Below are 17,858 nucleotides of genomic sequence, written 5' to 3'. Positions count from 1 at the left end.
TAAGCGTGCCCCTCACTGGGGGTGCCACAGGACAGAATAAGCGTGCCCCTCACTGGGGGTGCCATAGGACAGAGTAAGCGTGACCCTCACTGGGGGTGCGAGGAGACAAAGTAAGTGTGCCCCTCACTGGGAGTGCAATGGCACTTCTGCTTCTGACTCACCCCAGCAGATTACAAGCAGAAATTCCACAGTTGACAGCCAGGACTTTCATTATCCTTCATTATCTGATAAGATCATAAGACCTTAATGTCAACAGTAAAGGAATAATGCCCTGATTATAATAACTACTCACAGTTCCCAAACCTTAAACTGCGATAATCAGTCAGTGAGTCATCATGGCACATCTTTACAATGGGAAGGTCTGAAAGATTCTGAATCAGATAAAGAACACTGTCACAATAACACTAGGAAAAAGAAATTTTAAAAAGATATATATTGACTATTTCTCTCTTGTCCGGCATTTTTCTTTAATTCACATTTAGATGCTTAACCTTAATTTACATAAGTATCCCTCAGTATCAGTTTGTTGAAATGAAGCTATTTTGAGAAACCTTCTGATCTCAGTATACATTATTTTAACTCCAAAGTTTATGAGAATGATCACCTTTCTTTTAAAATTGCCAGGCTAGCATTGCTTCTGTCAGCAGTAATCTCCAGTCAGACTTTAATGAGACATTCCTCCCTTTCTCTAGGGTTTTGTATTGTTATTTGGCTATAATTAACTTCAGACTGACCAATGGCCAGTGAAGGAAGCAACTCACTCCAAAAGGAGGATTATTACAACCATTATTTTGTTCTAAACTCAGCCGCTCTGTTTAGAAAATATGGAAAACACAAATTATTTATCTCGATAAGTTAAATTCAAATAACCAAGAAAGAGAGAAGGAAGCCAAAAAGACGGGTCCTCGTTGCAGCTGCCCGGGAACGTAAACCACATGGGAAAAAGAAAAGAAAGCTCATGTTTCTCAAGCTCGTCACAACCTTCCAAACCCTCGTTGAGACAAACTGACATCCTGCTTCCATCAGATATCTTACCATAATACACCAAATCCTGTTGGTTCTCCTTTCAAAATCCATCCAGAATCTGCCCACTGCTCACCACCTCCACTCCTGGTCCAACATACGCCACCATTTCTCAGATTAATACACAAGATTCTCTCTGCTTCCACCTTACTCCTACCCTCAACAGTCTGTTCTACATGAGGTGACCAACGAGATTTCTTCAAGACCTAGGTAACCCCAGATCACAGCTGCTATGGCCTGAATTGTGATCCCTCAAACTTCACTTTACACGGATCCTTACGGGAATAGGGCTATGACTATTAATGAATCATTTTTCCCTTCTCCCATTTTTATTTACTTAGAATGAGTTCCCTTGGCAGTTCACAGGGTGGATCGCCATTATTTCTATTCTGTTTATTCTGTTGGAAATAAATCATATTTCATACGATTACAAAGTAGCTAAAGCTTTCCCTTCTCTTTCTTTCCTACATGGTGAAGATGATTAAAACAGAAAGAAAATTGTAGTGAAAGGGAACACTTTTACACTGCTGGTGGGACTGCAAACTAATACGACCTTTTTGGAAGGAAGTATGGAGAACCCTCAAAGAACTCAAATTAGACTTCCCATTTGATCTTGCAATCCCATTACTGGGTATCTACCAAGAAGAAAAAAAATCATTTTGTCATACAGACATTTGTACCTGACTGTTTATCTACAATCTATTTATTTACAATTGCCAAAACATGGAAACAACCTAAGTGCCCACCAACCCAGGAATGGATTAATAAGCTGTGGTATATGTATACCATGGAATATAACTAAGACATTTTTAAAAAATGGAAACTTTATGTCTTTTGTATTAACCTGGATGGAGGTGGAACACATTCTTCTAAGTAAAGCATCACAAGAATGGAGAAGCAAGAATCCAATGTACTCAATTCTAATATGAAGATAGTCGGTGAGCTAATACAAGGTGTGGGGTAGAGGAATGAGGGAGAAGAGAGAAGGGAGGAGGGAGGAGGCTGGGGGATGGCACACCTCTTGGGGTGGGACACAATTATAAGAGGGACATTGCCTAACAAATGCAATCTTTGTACCCTGAATGAATCCCAAACAACAAAAATAAATAAATAAATAATGAATAAATAAAAGAAAAGAAAAAGAAGAAAATGCTTCTCAGCCTTTTGGCTAAGATCAAGTGTAAAATAGAAAGAAATTAAAAATTATTCCTTTCACAAGTGTTTATTCAGAGCCCACCTTGGGCCAGGAATTGTTCTTGACAGAGGAAATGGAGCAGTGAACCTACAGGCCACACCACTTCCTTTCACAGAGCTTACACTCACAGAGGGAGGGAGGAGACAGAGACAGATAACAAAGAAAATCAACGATGCACAAATTAAACACGAGTTTCATAAAATACTAAAAAAATACTATGGAGAAAAGTGAATCAAGGAGGTGACCAGCAAGACTGGACCAGATAATATTTCAGCCGTGGATATAACTGAGGGAAAGATGTTCAAGCCAGGGATGGGGAGCCTGTGGCCTTAAAAGGTCCCAGCCAAACTGCAACAACAACAAAAAATAGCCGGACGTTCTGCAGGCACCTGTAGTCCCAGCTACTCGGGAGGCTGAGGCAAGAGAATCGCTTAAGCCCAGGAGTTGAAGGTTGCTGTGAGCTGTGATGCTACAGCATTCTACTGAGGGCAGTAAAGTGAGACTCTGTCTTTACAAAAATAAATAAATAAAAATAAAAATAAAATTTGGGTTCAATCAAGAGGCTTATAAGAAGGTCATAGAATCTAGCCTGAGGGAAGGGCAACTACAAAGGCCTTGGGCTGGAGCATGTTTAGTGTGTTAGAGAAACAGGGAGGAGGGCGGTGCAGCTGAAACAGAGAGTGGGTGGGGGGGGCGACGGATGACATCAGCGCGGCAGCAAGGGCTGGGTCTGAGAGAGAAGGCTGGCTTCTGCTTTAGGGTAACAGGAAGCCCCTGGAATGTCTGAACAGGAGGATAGCGTCACCACATAAACCAGCCCTCCCAAATTATAACCTATAAATTCAAGTATCTCATATTCTCATAACACTTTAACTTCAAATTTCATTTAGGTTGAATTCTTGACCAAAGCAAAAGAACATGGTGATTGGTATGAGAACAGTCACTACAGAAATAGTGGGAAGTGACCAGATGAGCATATTTACATTATGGAGCCACGAGGATTTGTTCACGAATGGGACATGTGACATGAGAGAAAAAAAAGAGTCTAACTCCAACATATTTTAGCTAAACTAGTGGTTTAATATTTGGACTTCAAATTTTAACATGTTAATTGAATAAACTCAAATGCAGGCAGAGGAGAGAAGTCTGGAGTAGAGGAGGAAGAATCTGACTGAAGATGTAAGTGTGGGAATCACCTGGCATCAGCAAACAATGTTTAAAGAAATGAGTCTGGACGAGGCCACCAACAAAGGTTGGTACCAATGTAAATGGCAAAGGGAAGATGTCCAAAGGCTGAGTCCCAGGCCACACAGGTAATAATAAGCAGCTAGAAAAGTGAAAAGGGGGAGGGAGGGGAACACAGAAAGAATGGTGGAGAAAGAGGAGGGAGAGGAGGAGGAGGAGGAAGAGAGGACAGAGGAGGGGGGAGGAGAGGGCAGAGGAGGGGGAGGGAGAGGAGAGGGCAGAGAAGGGGAAGGAGAGGGCAGAGGAGGGGGAGGGGAGGGCAGAGGAGGGGGAAGAGAGGACAGAGGAGGGGGGAAGAGAGGGCACTGGTTATCATTGCTGAGTACAACATGCCTACATAGTAACTGCTCAGTAAACTCTGTTAATTCAGTCCCATAGTTGGTTTGTGCTGCAGTAAATTCTACACTCAGTGCACTGTGGTCGGCTAGTTTGTAGCCATAATAATCTCATGCATTATTCCCACTAAAATGCATTGTTTTCATTGATTTCTTTCATCTTTATGGTTCTGTCTTTTTTTTAATGGCTTAAATGGGATGAATTTATTATCTTACAGATTGAAGGTCAGACATCCGTCTCACTGGACTATGATGAAGATGTTGGCAGGGCTGTATGGTTTTCTGGAGGTCCTGGGGAGGTTCTGTTCATCAGTCTTCAAAGCCATAACCATTGCATCTCTCTGATCATTTTTCAGTGGTCACATCTCCCTCTGAATAGAGCTGGAAAAAGTTCTCTGTTCTTAAGGACCCATGTAATTATATTGAGCCCATTCGAATCATCCAAGATAATTCTTTCATTTCAGTACCCTTATTCTTAATCAGGTGTGCAAAGTTCTTTTGCCATGTAGGGCAATATAGTCACAGTTTCTAAGGGTGAGAACAGGGTCTGAATGCTTATGTCTTCTCCAAAAGTCATATACTGACATCTTCACCCCCCAGGTGATAGTATTAGGAGGTAGGGCCTTCAGCAGGTGATCAGCTTGTGAGGATAGAGCCCTCTCGAATGGGATTAGTGGCATTATAGAAGTGGCCTGAGCAACCTTTCTTGTTTCTTTCACTATGTAAGAACACAATAAAAAGAGAACTGTCCATGGACCAGGAATAGGAGCAACCTGGACCCAATCAGATCCTTCCTTTGGGCTGGATAAACAGGTGGAAGGCAGGTCACTCACACTCAGATCGTTGCATAAACAAGCTTGCTATCCATCTTAGTCTTAAGAGTTTTGCAAATATTAAGATCCAGAAAAATTCTAAGCCAATGAGGCCCTTCTTATCTTATTGCAGAAGAGGACATGTAATCAATTTATATCCTGCAGGCAATCTTTTTTACCTGTGAGTTTAAGAAATTCAACTAATGGCCAGGGGGTGGTGGTGGTGCACACCTGTAATCCTAGCCCTCTGGGAGGCCAAGGAGGGTGGATAGCTTAAGCTCAGGAGATCAAAATGAGCCTGAGCAAAAGTAAGACCCTATGTCTTAAAAAAAAAAAAAAAGAGCTGGGCTGGGCATTGTAGGCATCTGTAATCCCAGCAACTTGGGAGGTTGAGGGAAGAGGATCTCCTGAGCCCGAGAGTTTGCATATCCTGTGAGCTATAATGCCATAGCACTGTTTCTTTTTTTTTTTATGGTTAAACATCATAAACATTAGTACCATATATATGTTTTATTTGTTAGTAATGGTCTTGAAAGTGTACAGCATGTAATAGCTGCAAAATAGCTTAACAAGAACAGTTAAATGGCCATAATCTGGAATAATTAATGAAAGGATAAAATGCCTTGTTAATTGTGTTAAAAATAACTGTTAAATGTTGAAATAACTATGCCCATTTTAATTGGATTTAGTGTTGTTTTAGCACAAAAGGTTGTAAGAGTAGGGGTTAGAAATGCATAAACATATTTCTCTTTGAAAAAATAACTGCTCTTTTTTGTTTATGAGAAAATCACCATAGGAAAGATTTCTCAGAAATAAATTGTCTTCACAAAATAGGGAAAGAGTATTTATTTAATTTTAAAGGGGGGGGGAGGATACGTGTTTCTCTATTGTACTTGGTAAAACAGGAGATAAAGTAGTGCCTCATCTAATTTTCAAAGAAGGCACTAATATCGTTAACTCAAAGGGAGATACTAGTTTCCACTGAAAAGCCACAGAGGCAAATAGCTCTGGTCTAAGATCAAGTATTTTGAGGAGCTCTGGTTGAAGAAAGCATTTTGAGAGTGAATTCACATTATATAGAATTAGACTAAACTACATAAAGAGTCCCAGAGACTTTATTTTAAAAAGCAGCATTACTTGAGGCCACAGATAAAATATAGGCGTAGTGCACCCTATTTACTAACCAAAGCCAAGGCAGGAGAAGTCCCACTCAAAAAAGTAAACATTAAGAACATTTCAAATTACTCAACTATGAGAAGTAGATTGAGATTGGCATAATAGTACATAATTATCACCTCGAATTCAAAACAACGGGAATAAACACTAAAGAAAAAAGCACATAAGCACAGAGGATGAGAGGTTTGCCAGCCTCTCTCTCTACATATATCTATCTCATTATGTATAATGATATGTACATTTTATATTTTGTTTATATAATTTGTATATTTATAAATGTATATATTTATATGAATTTTTAATAAAATATTTATATATTTTAATAATATATTTTATTAGAAAGTCAGCAATACAAATTTTTGTGAGATGCTTTACCAATTGTAAGCAGCAAATCCTCGCCATCATCACTATCTTCCCCCCCAGTGAAGAATCAGATGTGTCCGTTATGTCTCACACACAAGTCCTCTCAGCTAGCCGCCCCGAGTCATGAACGTCAGCAGAGGAATTTATTCCCTAATGACTCCATTATAAATTAGTCCCAAGGTATCCGTGGGCTTTCCCTACAACATAATTCTCAAATGACCTCTTCTTTCCTCTCGTCTTCACCTCCAATGAAACCCTTACGTCTTTCATCAACACTCGAGTAAACATAAGGCTTCTTTTTAGGTCCATGTCATGCCCCCAGCAATGTATGATGATCCCACACTCTCAACTGCACTTAATAGTTACCCTACGAACTCTCGGTACTTGACTATGTTCTATGATGGATTCATCTCCATCTTCATTTCTGTAAATGTTGTCTCCTCTCCTCAGCAAAAGCATAGTCTCCTTGAGGGAAGACGTTCTTGTTATAATCTCTGTTCCCTCTATAATCCCAGTTCTGTGCCAGGTAGGTAATGAATTCTTCATAAAAACACAGTGTCTTGAAAAAAAGCAATCAAACAAACTGTTTTATGAAACACTGATTCACAAATTACAGAGTAGCAGCAAAAGGGACCTGAAAACTACCTGCCGTAATTAATTAAAATCCAAATAGGGTGAAAAACCAAATATTCCAGTACAAACCTGAGTTATTACATCCGCCACTCAATTAACTTATATAACATCTATGATGAAAATCCACGGGCAATTCTCAGATAGATCTTCAGGCCGATGCGATTATGTGTTAAATGACATGCACTTGTTTTTTATATAATTTTTTGAATTTTTTATAAAGATTATGTATTACTTTTCCAGTCGGTACGAAACTAACAAAAATAGCTATTACATTATTTGCCTAACAAGCAAATTGTCTAGTTTATTAAGGCAACATATGTTTTGATCTCTGAAATTTCAAAATTTCTAAAATCTGTTTCAGCAGAATCTCAAAACTTTGGAGGCAGACAGCCTAGGTTTGAATTCCAAATCCACTAATTCCTGCTGTGTGATCTAAAGACATTACTTAGTCACCAAGTTCCTAAATTTCCTCATCTGGAAAACGAGAAAATAACAGGTACTACTTCCAAAGGCTGCGATAAAGAGTAAATGGGTTAGAATGTTCAAAGCCCTTAGAAATGGCTCACGTTAGTAAACACAAACACAGTTGTCACTGTTCTTGTTATTGTTTGGGGGATAAGAAGAAAGATAATTTAATTCCTTATATGTGTGCAACAAACTTCTTTTAAAGCAACTCTCTATGCCTCTGAGAGTTCTCATGAAAGCAGGGCACACGATATAGAAAGGAAAGCACCAGGCCTTTCACTGCATTTTAACACCAGGAAATAGAAAATCTCTGCAAACCTCATTCAAATAGTTTTAATTACCTAATTTAGAAATTTAAAAACAAATCTTCACACAGTGTGCACTGGTTGCTTATTTTGTTTTAGTGATAAAAGAATATCTCTGTTCTTTTATCTCCTTTCTTTTAGCAAGGAGAATAAATTGCTATCCTAACAGTAGGCATCAGAATCCCTCTTAGGGAACTGTTCTGATAAACTAGTTGCAGGTGGAAACTCAAATCCTTAGAGATGAGCCAGCGTGAAATGAGGCTGTGGTGGGGGAAGTTCACTCTCCAGCAGCAAAAATAGAAAAGAGCTCGATGAGAAGGAAGAGGAGAGAGAAGGTCCTGCAGCGCTTAGAACAGAACAAAACAAAACAACTTTTAAGAAAAAGAGGCTCTAATGCTAAATTTTAACATTTAGGTGGGATTTCACAGTTTGGTCATTTGTCTTGGAATGTAACACCCTGATATTCACGCACACACAAACATCCCCTTCCAAGTTTCAATAAAGTCAAAGCAACTGGTTGAGAGTTTTCTTATTTACTTCAATTTTTGGTTTTCTAATGTAAATCAAAGAAAGAGGCAAATTTCACACAACCTTGACATGGTTTGGACAGAAGCAACTATGAAGTAAGAAAGCTATCAGTCCAGAAGAAGCAGTCATCTCCAGGGGTGAATATCACTGAAACACAAGCCTGTCTCCCTCCTCCCCCATTCCCAGATCCCTCCCCACTGGGAATATTTCAGAAATTCTGTAGTGTGGTCTCCTGCCTCTGGTCACTGCCTTCCTCTCCTGCCTCCTTCCTTCTTGCTCTGGAATACACCTGCCAGGTCTTGAACTGCTTGTGTCATCTATTGCCCAACCAGTGCCCATCATATTGTTAGCACAAAAGGATACTAATTCTCAGTGTTAGGCTTGCTGCAGGTTATTATTAACTCTTTGAAATGTCTTCTTCACACACACCCAGAGCCCTTGTGCTTCAGCTGTGCTCCGCCTCTGTGGCCCTTCCTGACTCCTCATCTCTCAGAGCTCTGAACACTGACCCAGTCCCCCCAGTCCCTGTCCTCTTTTCTGTCTTCTCTCACGGCCTCATTTGGCCTCAGCTTTCTGTCATAATAAGCTGCCAAATGTATATCTCTAGTCAGATTATTCCCCCAAGTCCTTTCTTCATAAATCCAACTGTCTACTTGGATTTCTTACAGGTATCAAGGTGCCACCTGAATGTTTAACAGACACATTACTCTCAAGAATTTTGAATCTTTATAGAAAATTCAAACTATACAATTTGATTGTTAGGTGAATAATGGAATAGCCATTTTTGTTAGTTTCTTACTGATTGGAAAAGTAATACATGATCTTTATAGATTATTCAAAATTCAAAGATGGCAATTCCATCTTTGCAATTCTCAAGCCAAAAATTCTCGAGTGGTTGTCAATGCCTCCCTTTCTCTTGTCTTTCAGATCTTGTTCATTGTAAGTGCTATTCTGTCTACTTCCGTGTGTAACTAGAAGCAGTCCACTTCTGACGGTCTCAGTGTTAGTAACTCATCTGAGCAACCCTCATAGCTTCCTAACTGGCCATCAAGCCCTTGTCCTTTCCTCCCACCGCAGGATCACCTAACCTCAGCACTACTGAAATTTGGGGCTGGAAAACTCCTCGCTGGGAAGGGCCACCTTGCCCTCTGTAGAAGGCGCAGCAGCATCCCAGCCTCTACGGGATAAAGGGACAAACCCCAGTAGCACAAAGTACTCACCCCGAAGTTGTAATAAGCAAAATGTCTTCAAGTACTGAGGCACAAAGTGACTTCCCCTTTGGAAACTATTGCCCAAGCAGTGTAGTCTCCATTTAGCCACAGAATGATACTTTGTAACATAATCATATAATGCCTCTGCCCCAATTGATAAGATTTTCATCTCACAAAAGAGAGAGAGAGAGAAGGGAAGGAGGGAAGAAGGGAGGGAGGGAGGCAGACAGGCCTCACCACAGCCTGGTCTCTCTACGACCTGCCAGCCCCTCCCTCCTTTGCTGCTTGAGCTCAACCTCACCACCTACTTCCCACCCTTCTCACTCTGCTCCAGTCAACTTGCCTCCTTGCTGCTCCTCAGCTCCACCAGGAAAGCCTGATATCCCTCGGGGCTTACTCCTTCATCCCCTTAAGTTCTTCACTCACAAGCCACCTTCCCATACTTGTCTGTTTGTTTGTTCGTTTTGAGACAGTCTTACTCTGTCTTCTAGGCTACAGTATGGTAGCATCAGAGTTCACAGCAACCTTAAACTCCTAGGCTCAAGCTATCCTCTTGCCTCAGCCTCCCGAGTACATGGGACTACAGGTGCCATCATGCCTGGCTAATTTTTCTTTCTTTATTTTCTTTTCTTTGTTTTCTTTCTTTGCTTCCTTCCTTCCTTCCTTCTATTCTTTCTTTCTTTTGCCTTGCTCTTGCTCTTGCTGAGGCTGAGCTTTAACTCCTGCACTCAGGCAATCCACCTGCCTCTGCCTCCCAGAGTGCTAGGATTGTAGGCGTGAGCCATCACTGCACCTGGTCCATGGGTGTCCATTTAAAGAACTCAGCCCCCTTCCCATGCCCCCTCAGTCCCACACACTTTTAATGGCACTTATCTGTATGCTGAGATAGATGACAGCATTGTATAGATGCTATCAATGTTGCTATGTCTCTATCTGATAGAATGGCAGCCCCACCAGGGAGGAGATTTTGCCTTTTTAACTCACTGCTGTTTCTGCTTCACACGCCTGTGGTAGGCATTCAGCACGTGCTTATAGAATAAATGTCAGAAGGCAGAAAGAGTAAAATCGGTCTTGAAAGCATCTTAGATAGATCTGAATAATCAAGGCAGTTTCATGTAGGGGTATCTAGGATGCATCTACATGCATCACTAACAAAGACTAAATTGGTTTCCACAGCACTGGTTTAAAATATAATTCATTATGTACATTGGGAGGTAAGGATTCGTCAAAGTATGTCTATGCTTAGGAATTTTGGTAGAGGGTATTTAGAAAATATATTTATAAATACATTATCATATAGATATAAGTATGTATAGATATATAAAATAAGTGTAATTTTAAGAGAAATTTTACAAAGCAACATGGGTCTAGATATATAAAAAGAACTATTCTGGGACAAGTCAAATGTTCAATTGTGCATACCATCAGGTAACTTAGCAAGTAACAGCAATGATGAACAAAGTTATTTTGTATAGATGAAAGCCTTCATGGTTCAACTGTGAGTGAAACAGAGGAACAGAGAAGCTTCTGCTGAAAGCTGACAGCTCCATGGGACCCCCTGAAGTTGTAGTTACTCTGCTAGTTACTGGTCTGAATGGGACAGAGGAAGATGCACATTGTACTTCTCTTGCCAAACCTGCAATATAACCACTGGTGAATGTCACATTAGCGTCAAGCCAGGAAGTTCCGGCTAATTCTACTTGGAGTAGATAGCAGTGTCATCTTCTGTGCCACTAAGTTAAGGTATTCCTTTCTGCCTTGGGTGACTACAAGGGAGATTTCAGTGTAATGCACTTTGTAGGGAAGTTGATGAAGAGGGGCAAACAGAACAAAACAAAATATCGATCCTCTTTGACATAAAATTTTGCCTATGGATTCTAAAAGCACATGTTTCAAAAAGACCTCAGAATTCTGCAACATCACTCCTAAAAACTACGTGACAGATCCATTGATGACCACATCAGCTATTCTACCAGTTTTCTTAACTAACTGCTCATTGTAAGACCAATAAAGCCACACAGCAGGCAGGTACTTTAATGAAATAGGTCCAGTCCTCCAGGGAGGAGAACTTGTGGTTCAAACAGCACCACTTTTGATCAAGTAAGCACTTTATTCTTGCCGATTGCAAATATCTTTTATGTGGAAACTGATCAAAAATGCTCTTGGGAAGGATAAGGGATCAGAAAGGATGAGGGGGAAACAAACGACTGTTGTGATATAATGTTGTGAAATAGGTTTTCTAAGAAGGAAAATAACGTCACCATTTCTAAAGTCACGGTTCACTCCCTGGCAAGACTGGCAGCCTCATTCAAATTCAGACCACAAGTTAATTCATTGATGCCTTTGACAACATTTATTATACACCTTCTCTTTGTAAAAGGAAGAAATATTAAAACATATACAACCTCCATTATTACCAAGATTTTCTTCTCTCTTTAGTTTTGTTTGCTATAACTACATACTAGAAATACGACTGAACACAGATGATCTAAGGGATAGCTAATATATTGAAGCTTAACATCGGAAAGTTTCAAAAGAAAGAAATTGACAGATGCCTTCTCCACGTAAGGTACTAATGGTTTTGGGAGTCATTAAGACCTAATTTAAAATCTTACCTTCTTCACTTACTGGCTCTTTAGAACAAATGGAACCCCCCCCTCCCGGGTCTCAATCCCCTCATACAGAAAATGTTCCACCTGTTACCTGTTGGTAACCTGTTATTAAATGTGATGTTGGCAAGCACACCTCCATAGTACATATTAAACAAATTATAGCTATTTAAGCTTTGGAATCCTAAATAACATAATGCCTTTATTAATTCTCATGGACATTCATTGGCAAAACTCCAGAAATACTACTACATCTTTATTTCACCTCCTCAAAAAATTATTTTTCATGCTTATCTTCTCTAAAAATATAAACTTGGGAATTTTTCACACTTCTGAATGTCTCAAATAAATGTGTGAAGAAGAAATTCCATCTTCAAGGAGCCCCTCCAATAAAATAGCAAAGAAAATTCTTACCTAGTTTTGGCAAGGAATAGGGTACTTTAAAGTAGTCTTCATAGAACTCTATGAGTCTCTTTGTTATGTGGAGAGCATAGTCCCCGGACCCTCTTCGGATAGCATCGGGTCTCGCATACAACCGTACCTAATTAAAAATATATATAAAAGTTACTTTTAGCCTTTTGGTACCATGGTTTTAGCTTCCCTGCAAATATGAATCTATACAAATCACTGTGGACAGTACAAAAATTAAACAGAACCCTTGTTGATACTTGTATATCAAAGCACGCTGTGGTGGGAAAGAGCCAAACTTGAGCAATTGTAGTAATTGAAGTAACCAAGTTGAGCGGGTCACAATTTCCTTGCTTTACAGGATGACATAGAGAAGATTTCTACACGTTGCATCAAAATAAATATTCACCGTTATCACTTACATGTGCTTGCTCGAGATAGGAAGGCATGGTGGATTAGGGCGACGTGTCTCTGACTCTGCTGAGAGCAGGCAAGCTGCGGCTGCTCAGCAGGACAGAAAACTCGTGGTCTGTTAAAGACACATTGTATCAAGCTTTGGAAGTGCTACCAGCCTGAGAAAATATATACATGTATATAATTTATGTTTCCTTCTTCTCTGTGGAATCAACTGTCTTTATTCCCAATATACAAAGTAGGGATAGAAAATCTTCCATGTTCAGAAACAATCTCCATTCTGGAAGGCCGTCTGCAACTGCTCCCAGCTTCAAACCCAGTGGAAGTAACTCATATTTTGAACACAATCCGGATACTTGATATTGATTTTTAAAACAAGGATCATATATTATCTAGTCCTTGGACAAAAAAAAAAAAGGAAGGAAGGAAGGAAGGAGAAAGAAATGAAGGAAGGAAGGAAGGAAGGAAGGAAGGAAGGAAGGAAGCAAGGAAGGAAGGAAGGGAGGGAAAGGAAAGAGAAAAGCCTAAAGCAAATAACACAAAACTGAACAAAACTAGCAATTGTATAGAAAAGGTTAAAATGAGATTAGTTTTCATAAAGCTTTCATAAAGCTATCCAGCATCTTTATTTCCAAAGGCTAAATCTATTTTTCACAGATGTGGTCCCTAATCCTCACATCAATTCTGTGAATAAGAAATACGCATTTTGTGGAGCAGTAGAAATCACAGTGGCCTGGGAGTTGGATTTTAGTTCTACTCTGCCACTAACCAAGCTAGATGATATTGAACAAATTACTTAACCTCTTTGGGTCTCAAATGTTTTCATTTATAAAATGAATGTGTTAGCCACCAGCTGGTTGCTAAAGTGCTTTTCAGTTCTAAAACACATTACTTCCAATCCCATTTTACAGATAAGGGAGTTTGTATCCTTTTTAAATGACTAGAAAAATAAATGGTTTACTCAGTAGATAGAAATGGATATTTACATTCAACAGTAAAACAAAAGAAATTTGTACTCAATCATAATATAAAAAAATTGATGATACAATTAACTCTTTATCATCTGTGCCCAAGGAGGGAGAATACAGATAGGTATAATCCAAAAAAAGTAGAAAGTCAAGGAAAATACATCTGGACTTTATTTTAGAAAGACCTGTGATCCACACGTATTTACTAAATTCAATAATAATTATTTACTGAAATTGTGACGCTACTTTCCTCCCAACAACTAACTCAAATGCCAAGTTCAGTTCCTTGTCACTCGTGTTTTTGGGTGGCAGTAATAGAAACCGAAAACCCTCAGCAGAGACAGCTGCTCCTGGCCCAGCTGACACTCTCACAGCGGCAGCAACGTGGGCCCCTGGGCCCTGACATCAACCATTAGTAAAGGCGCAGTGTCTCAGGTACATTCCCCAAGGAGCATCCCCCTGAGAAAAAGATGAGTGAACAAGGAATTTAACAAGCACTCTGAGGAGACACTTAGAAGGAAGTGGGAGAAGCAGGACCGGGGGACAACAGGCCAAGCCGGGGTGTGATTTCAGGAGTCCTGGACACAGTCTGAGCCTGACACACCAGGCGCTCTGGGGGTGAATTACACCGGTGGGTGTGCACTGGCTTAGGCCAAGACAACCAGCCTTCCACACCGTCACTGGCAACTGATTACCAAGGGGAGATCATAAAGTCCGAGGTACTTCTGGTTCTTGGTGCATCTGGGTGACTCAGGTCCCATGGCCCAAGGATAATCCTCTGGAGAGGAATAAGGTCTGGCCTTTTAGGATCAAAGCTGTGGGAACCAGGGGACAAGCACACCGAACAGGGAAGGGAATCTAGTCTGTGCACCAACAGCATCCACCAGAGACTGTCATCATTCCTGCGGCATTCATTCATTCAACAAATGTTTAGTTGCCGTCTGCTTTGTACCAGCGCTTGGACTAAGCATTCTTAACTAAAGAAGAAGACATATTCTCCAACCGAGGGAAGTACAGGGAAGCTGTGAAGATGTAATCGCCATTCTCCAAGAGCTTCTCATTGATTAGGTACGTTAGATAATGACAACGGATCATGATATATGACGTATGAATGATAAAATACGAATGTCAAATGGACACTGAGGAAGATGGATAGCTTTCTGAAATTTCCAGGAGAAGTAACTAGTAAATTCAGGCTCCAACCATAACCAGCACTACTACCCAATGATGCAGAAAAGTTCACTGATTATACACTTAGCATCATTAATTTTGGTTGAAACAGTCATTCCTATCAATCAAGTCGACTAGTCAAGCTGTCTGCAGGCCCAGGCGAGAGAAACAGGATTAAATCAATCTGGTGGTCAAGATCTGATGAAACTGGTCCAATCTGAGGGAGAAGATGAAATTACACATGCTTAGCCCAGGGTCTTCATCTGCTCGTTCAAACATTTATCACACACCTGCTGTGTGCCAGGCATTGTACTGGGGAATAGAAACAGAACAATAAAATTCCCACCACAAGATGAATGAGACTTTTATACTTACTGCTCTTAAAAGGCTTATAATATGTGGAAAACAAACAAATAAATCAGCAACAAAAATACAATGTGAGGAATATAGTAGTGGGCTCTGCTTTCCCTGTTACAAAGCATGAGCCCACTCAGCTGCTGGCCAAGACTCAGCCCTCCACATTCTATCCTCTTGCCTTTTCAAAGTCATCATTTCCCCAAATTCTCACCTGTATCTCCCACATCAGCAACTTATGCTTCCATAATGGATCATTCTCATCAGTAAACAATAATCTATTTGTCCTATGTTTTTAAAAAGTCTTTTTTTGGCCACAATTCCTACAAGTATGGTTTTTAGCCAGGCTCCTTGAGTCAGGATGAACATGTAAGTTAACATCCAAACTGGAACACTTTTGAGAATAAAAGGCAGCACTTAGAACCTGACATGACAGCTGCAGGTAGGGTGTACATGCTCCCGCCTTCCAGTCTCACTCCAAGTCACTGCAACAAAGTGAGTTTGTTCATCCCCACTACTCTGCCAAAGCTGTTCTCATCGAGACCACTATTAGCCCCACGAGCTCAAATCCCGTGGGGAGTTCTTACTCCTCACCATGCTTAACCTCTTAAGGCATTTTGATAATTGATTGTTTTCTCTCTTTGGAACACATGTATTCATTCATTCATTTAGAGATCGGGTCTTGTTCTGTTACCCATGCTGCAGTTCACCAGTGCAATCACACCTCACAGCAACCTCAAGCTCCTGGGCTCAAGCAATACTCCAGCCTCAGCCTCTTGAGTCGCTGGAACTATGGACACACTCCACCACTCCTGGCTAATTTCTTTTTTATTTTTTGTAGACACAGAGTCTCACTATGTTGCCCGTGCTGATCTCAAACTCTGGGGCTCAAGTAATCCTTTTGCCTTGGCCTCCCAAAGTGTTGGGATTACAGGTGTGAGCCAAACACTTGTCCAGAAACACTTTTCACCTGGCTTCTCTCACTTTTCCTTCCTCCCATGGACTCTGCCTTCTCACTCTCCTGGCTGATTCCTCCCTATCCTTATCCCCCACATTTTGAAGGGTTCCAGGTTTATCTAGAGACTTCTTCACTTTCTATCTATACTCAGTCCCTTGGTACTAATACCTAGTCCCATGGTCTCAAATATCATTTAGTTGACAAAAATTCACCCATTAATTCCAGACTTAGTCCAACTCCCCACCTGGCATCTCCATCTGGGTATCTAATAGCATCTCAAACTTAACATGTCTAAAACCAAACTCCTGACACGCCCACCACACGCACACGCACACGCGCACACACACACACACACAACCGCTCCTCCTGAAATGCTTCCCGTCTCAGTTACTTGCAGCTCTCGGCTCGGGTCCAGGCCTAAGGGCTCAGCATCCTTCTTTGCCCTCTTTCTCTCACACTTCATGTTCACTTGGTCAGCAAATCTTATTGACTCTATCTTAAAAACGTATCTGAAATCCAATCACTTCTCACACCCAGACACCACCACTGCTGCTCTAAGCGCCTTCCACTCTTTCCCTGGAGAAGGGTCTGCCTCATCTGCTCCCGGCTGCTGCCTCATCTGCTCCCTCCAGGCTGTCGTCCACACAGCAGCCAAACCTCTCCTGTTAAGATGGGCATCCTGTCACTCACTCCTCCACTTTTCTTTCTCATTCACAGTAAAAGGCCAAGTTTTACAGGGCCTAGAAATCTATAGCCCTTTAGCTCTCTGGCTTCATTTCCCACTATTCTGATCCATGCTAACAGGAATTCATTCGTACACTGTTTCCCACACCATTCCTCAGACATGCCTGAGAGATTCTCCATCAAGGTTTTTTAGTTTTTCCCTAATATCTCCCTGACTCATTCCTCCACCCTCTTTAGGAATTTGTCTGAATATCTCAAATTCTGCGAAGCCATCCCTCCTGCCCAAGGGCTCCCTACCTCCCTTCTTTGATTTATCATTTCCTAAAATGCTTGTCACCATTTAGCAAAATACAGGGTGGCCATAAAGTTTCTGTGCAACTTAAAATCGCACACAATCTTTATGGAAACCTTGTATAGGTTTTATTTACTCATTTTGATTTTTGCTGCCTTCTTCCAAGAAAAAGCATTGTATGAGGGCACAGATTTTTCACCTATTAGATCCAACCTTGTAAAAGTACCATTTTTGTGAGTCAAAATATCTTGCTCAATTTGCCTCCCAAGGGCCTCGTACATAAAACTTTGACAAATGAATGAAAAATGAATGAATTTCACAGATGCTCAGGAGCAGATGTTTCTTAAAGGATCAGCTGGACATATGAAGTGACCAATGGAAGATGGTATCTCAGACCAATGTAACAACTTGGACCAGGACAGCAGGACTGACCATGTAGTACGTGATCTTAAAAGGATTACTTAACACTGTTTTTTTTTTTTTTTTTTAAATAATAGGTATGGAAACTCATGGAAGGATATTAAGCCAGAAAAGGATGAAAACTAGTCACATCAGTGACTTATACCAGGTAAAGTGAGATACAGGGACTGTTCATTAGGACTGTAACAGAGACAAACTAGAAAAGTGAAGACATGCTGGAGCTCCAGCTACTGGGGAGGCAGAGGTAGGAGGATCACTTGAGCCCAGGAGTTTGAGGTTGCTGTGAGCTA

The 17,858-nt window shown here is 40.7% G+C and overlaps 1 protein-coding gene across 1 annotated transcript in view; it reads right to left on the bottom strand.

Moving 5' to 3' along the window:
* Positions 1-17,858, bottom strand: part of TRHDE (thyrotropin releasing hormone degrading enzyme) — a 422,821-nt gene that overhangs the window by 286,347 nt on the left and 118,616 nt on the right. Inside the window, exon 3 of the mRNA XM_012810852.2 lies at positions 12,315-12,441. Within this exon, the coding sequence (XP_012666306.1) occupies positions 12,315-12,441 (127 nt within the window). The remainder of the gene's footprint in view (positions 1-12,314; positions 12,442-17,858) is intronic.

Source organism: Otolemur garnettii, unplaced genomic scaffold (assembly GCF_000181295.1).
Source record: "Otolemur garnettii isolate 467f Iridium unplaced genomic scaffold, OtoGar3 scaffold00143, whole genome shotgun sequence".
Taxonomy (NCBI): domain Eukaryota; kingdom Metazoa; phylum Chordata; class Mammalia; order Primates; family Galagidae; genus Otolemur; species Otolemur garnettii.
The sequence above is the reverse complement of the archived record's forward strand: the minus strand, read 5'-3'. Positions and strand labels throughout refer to the sequence as shown.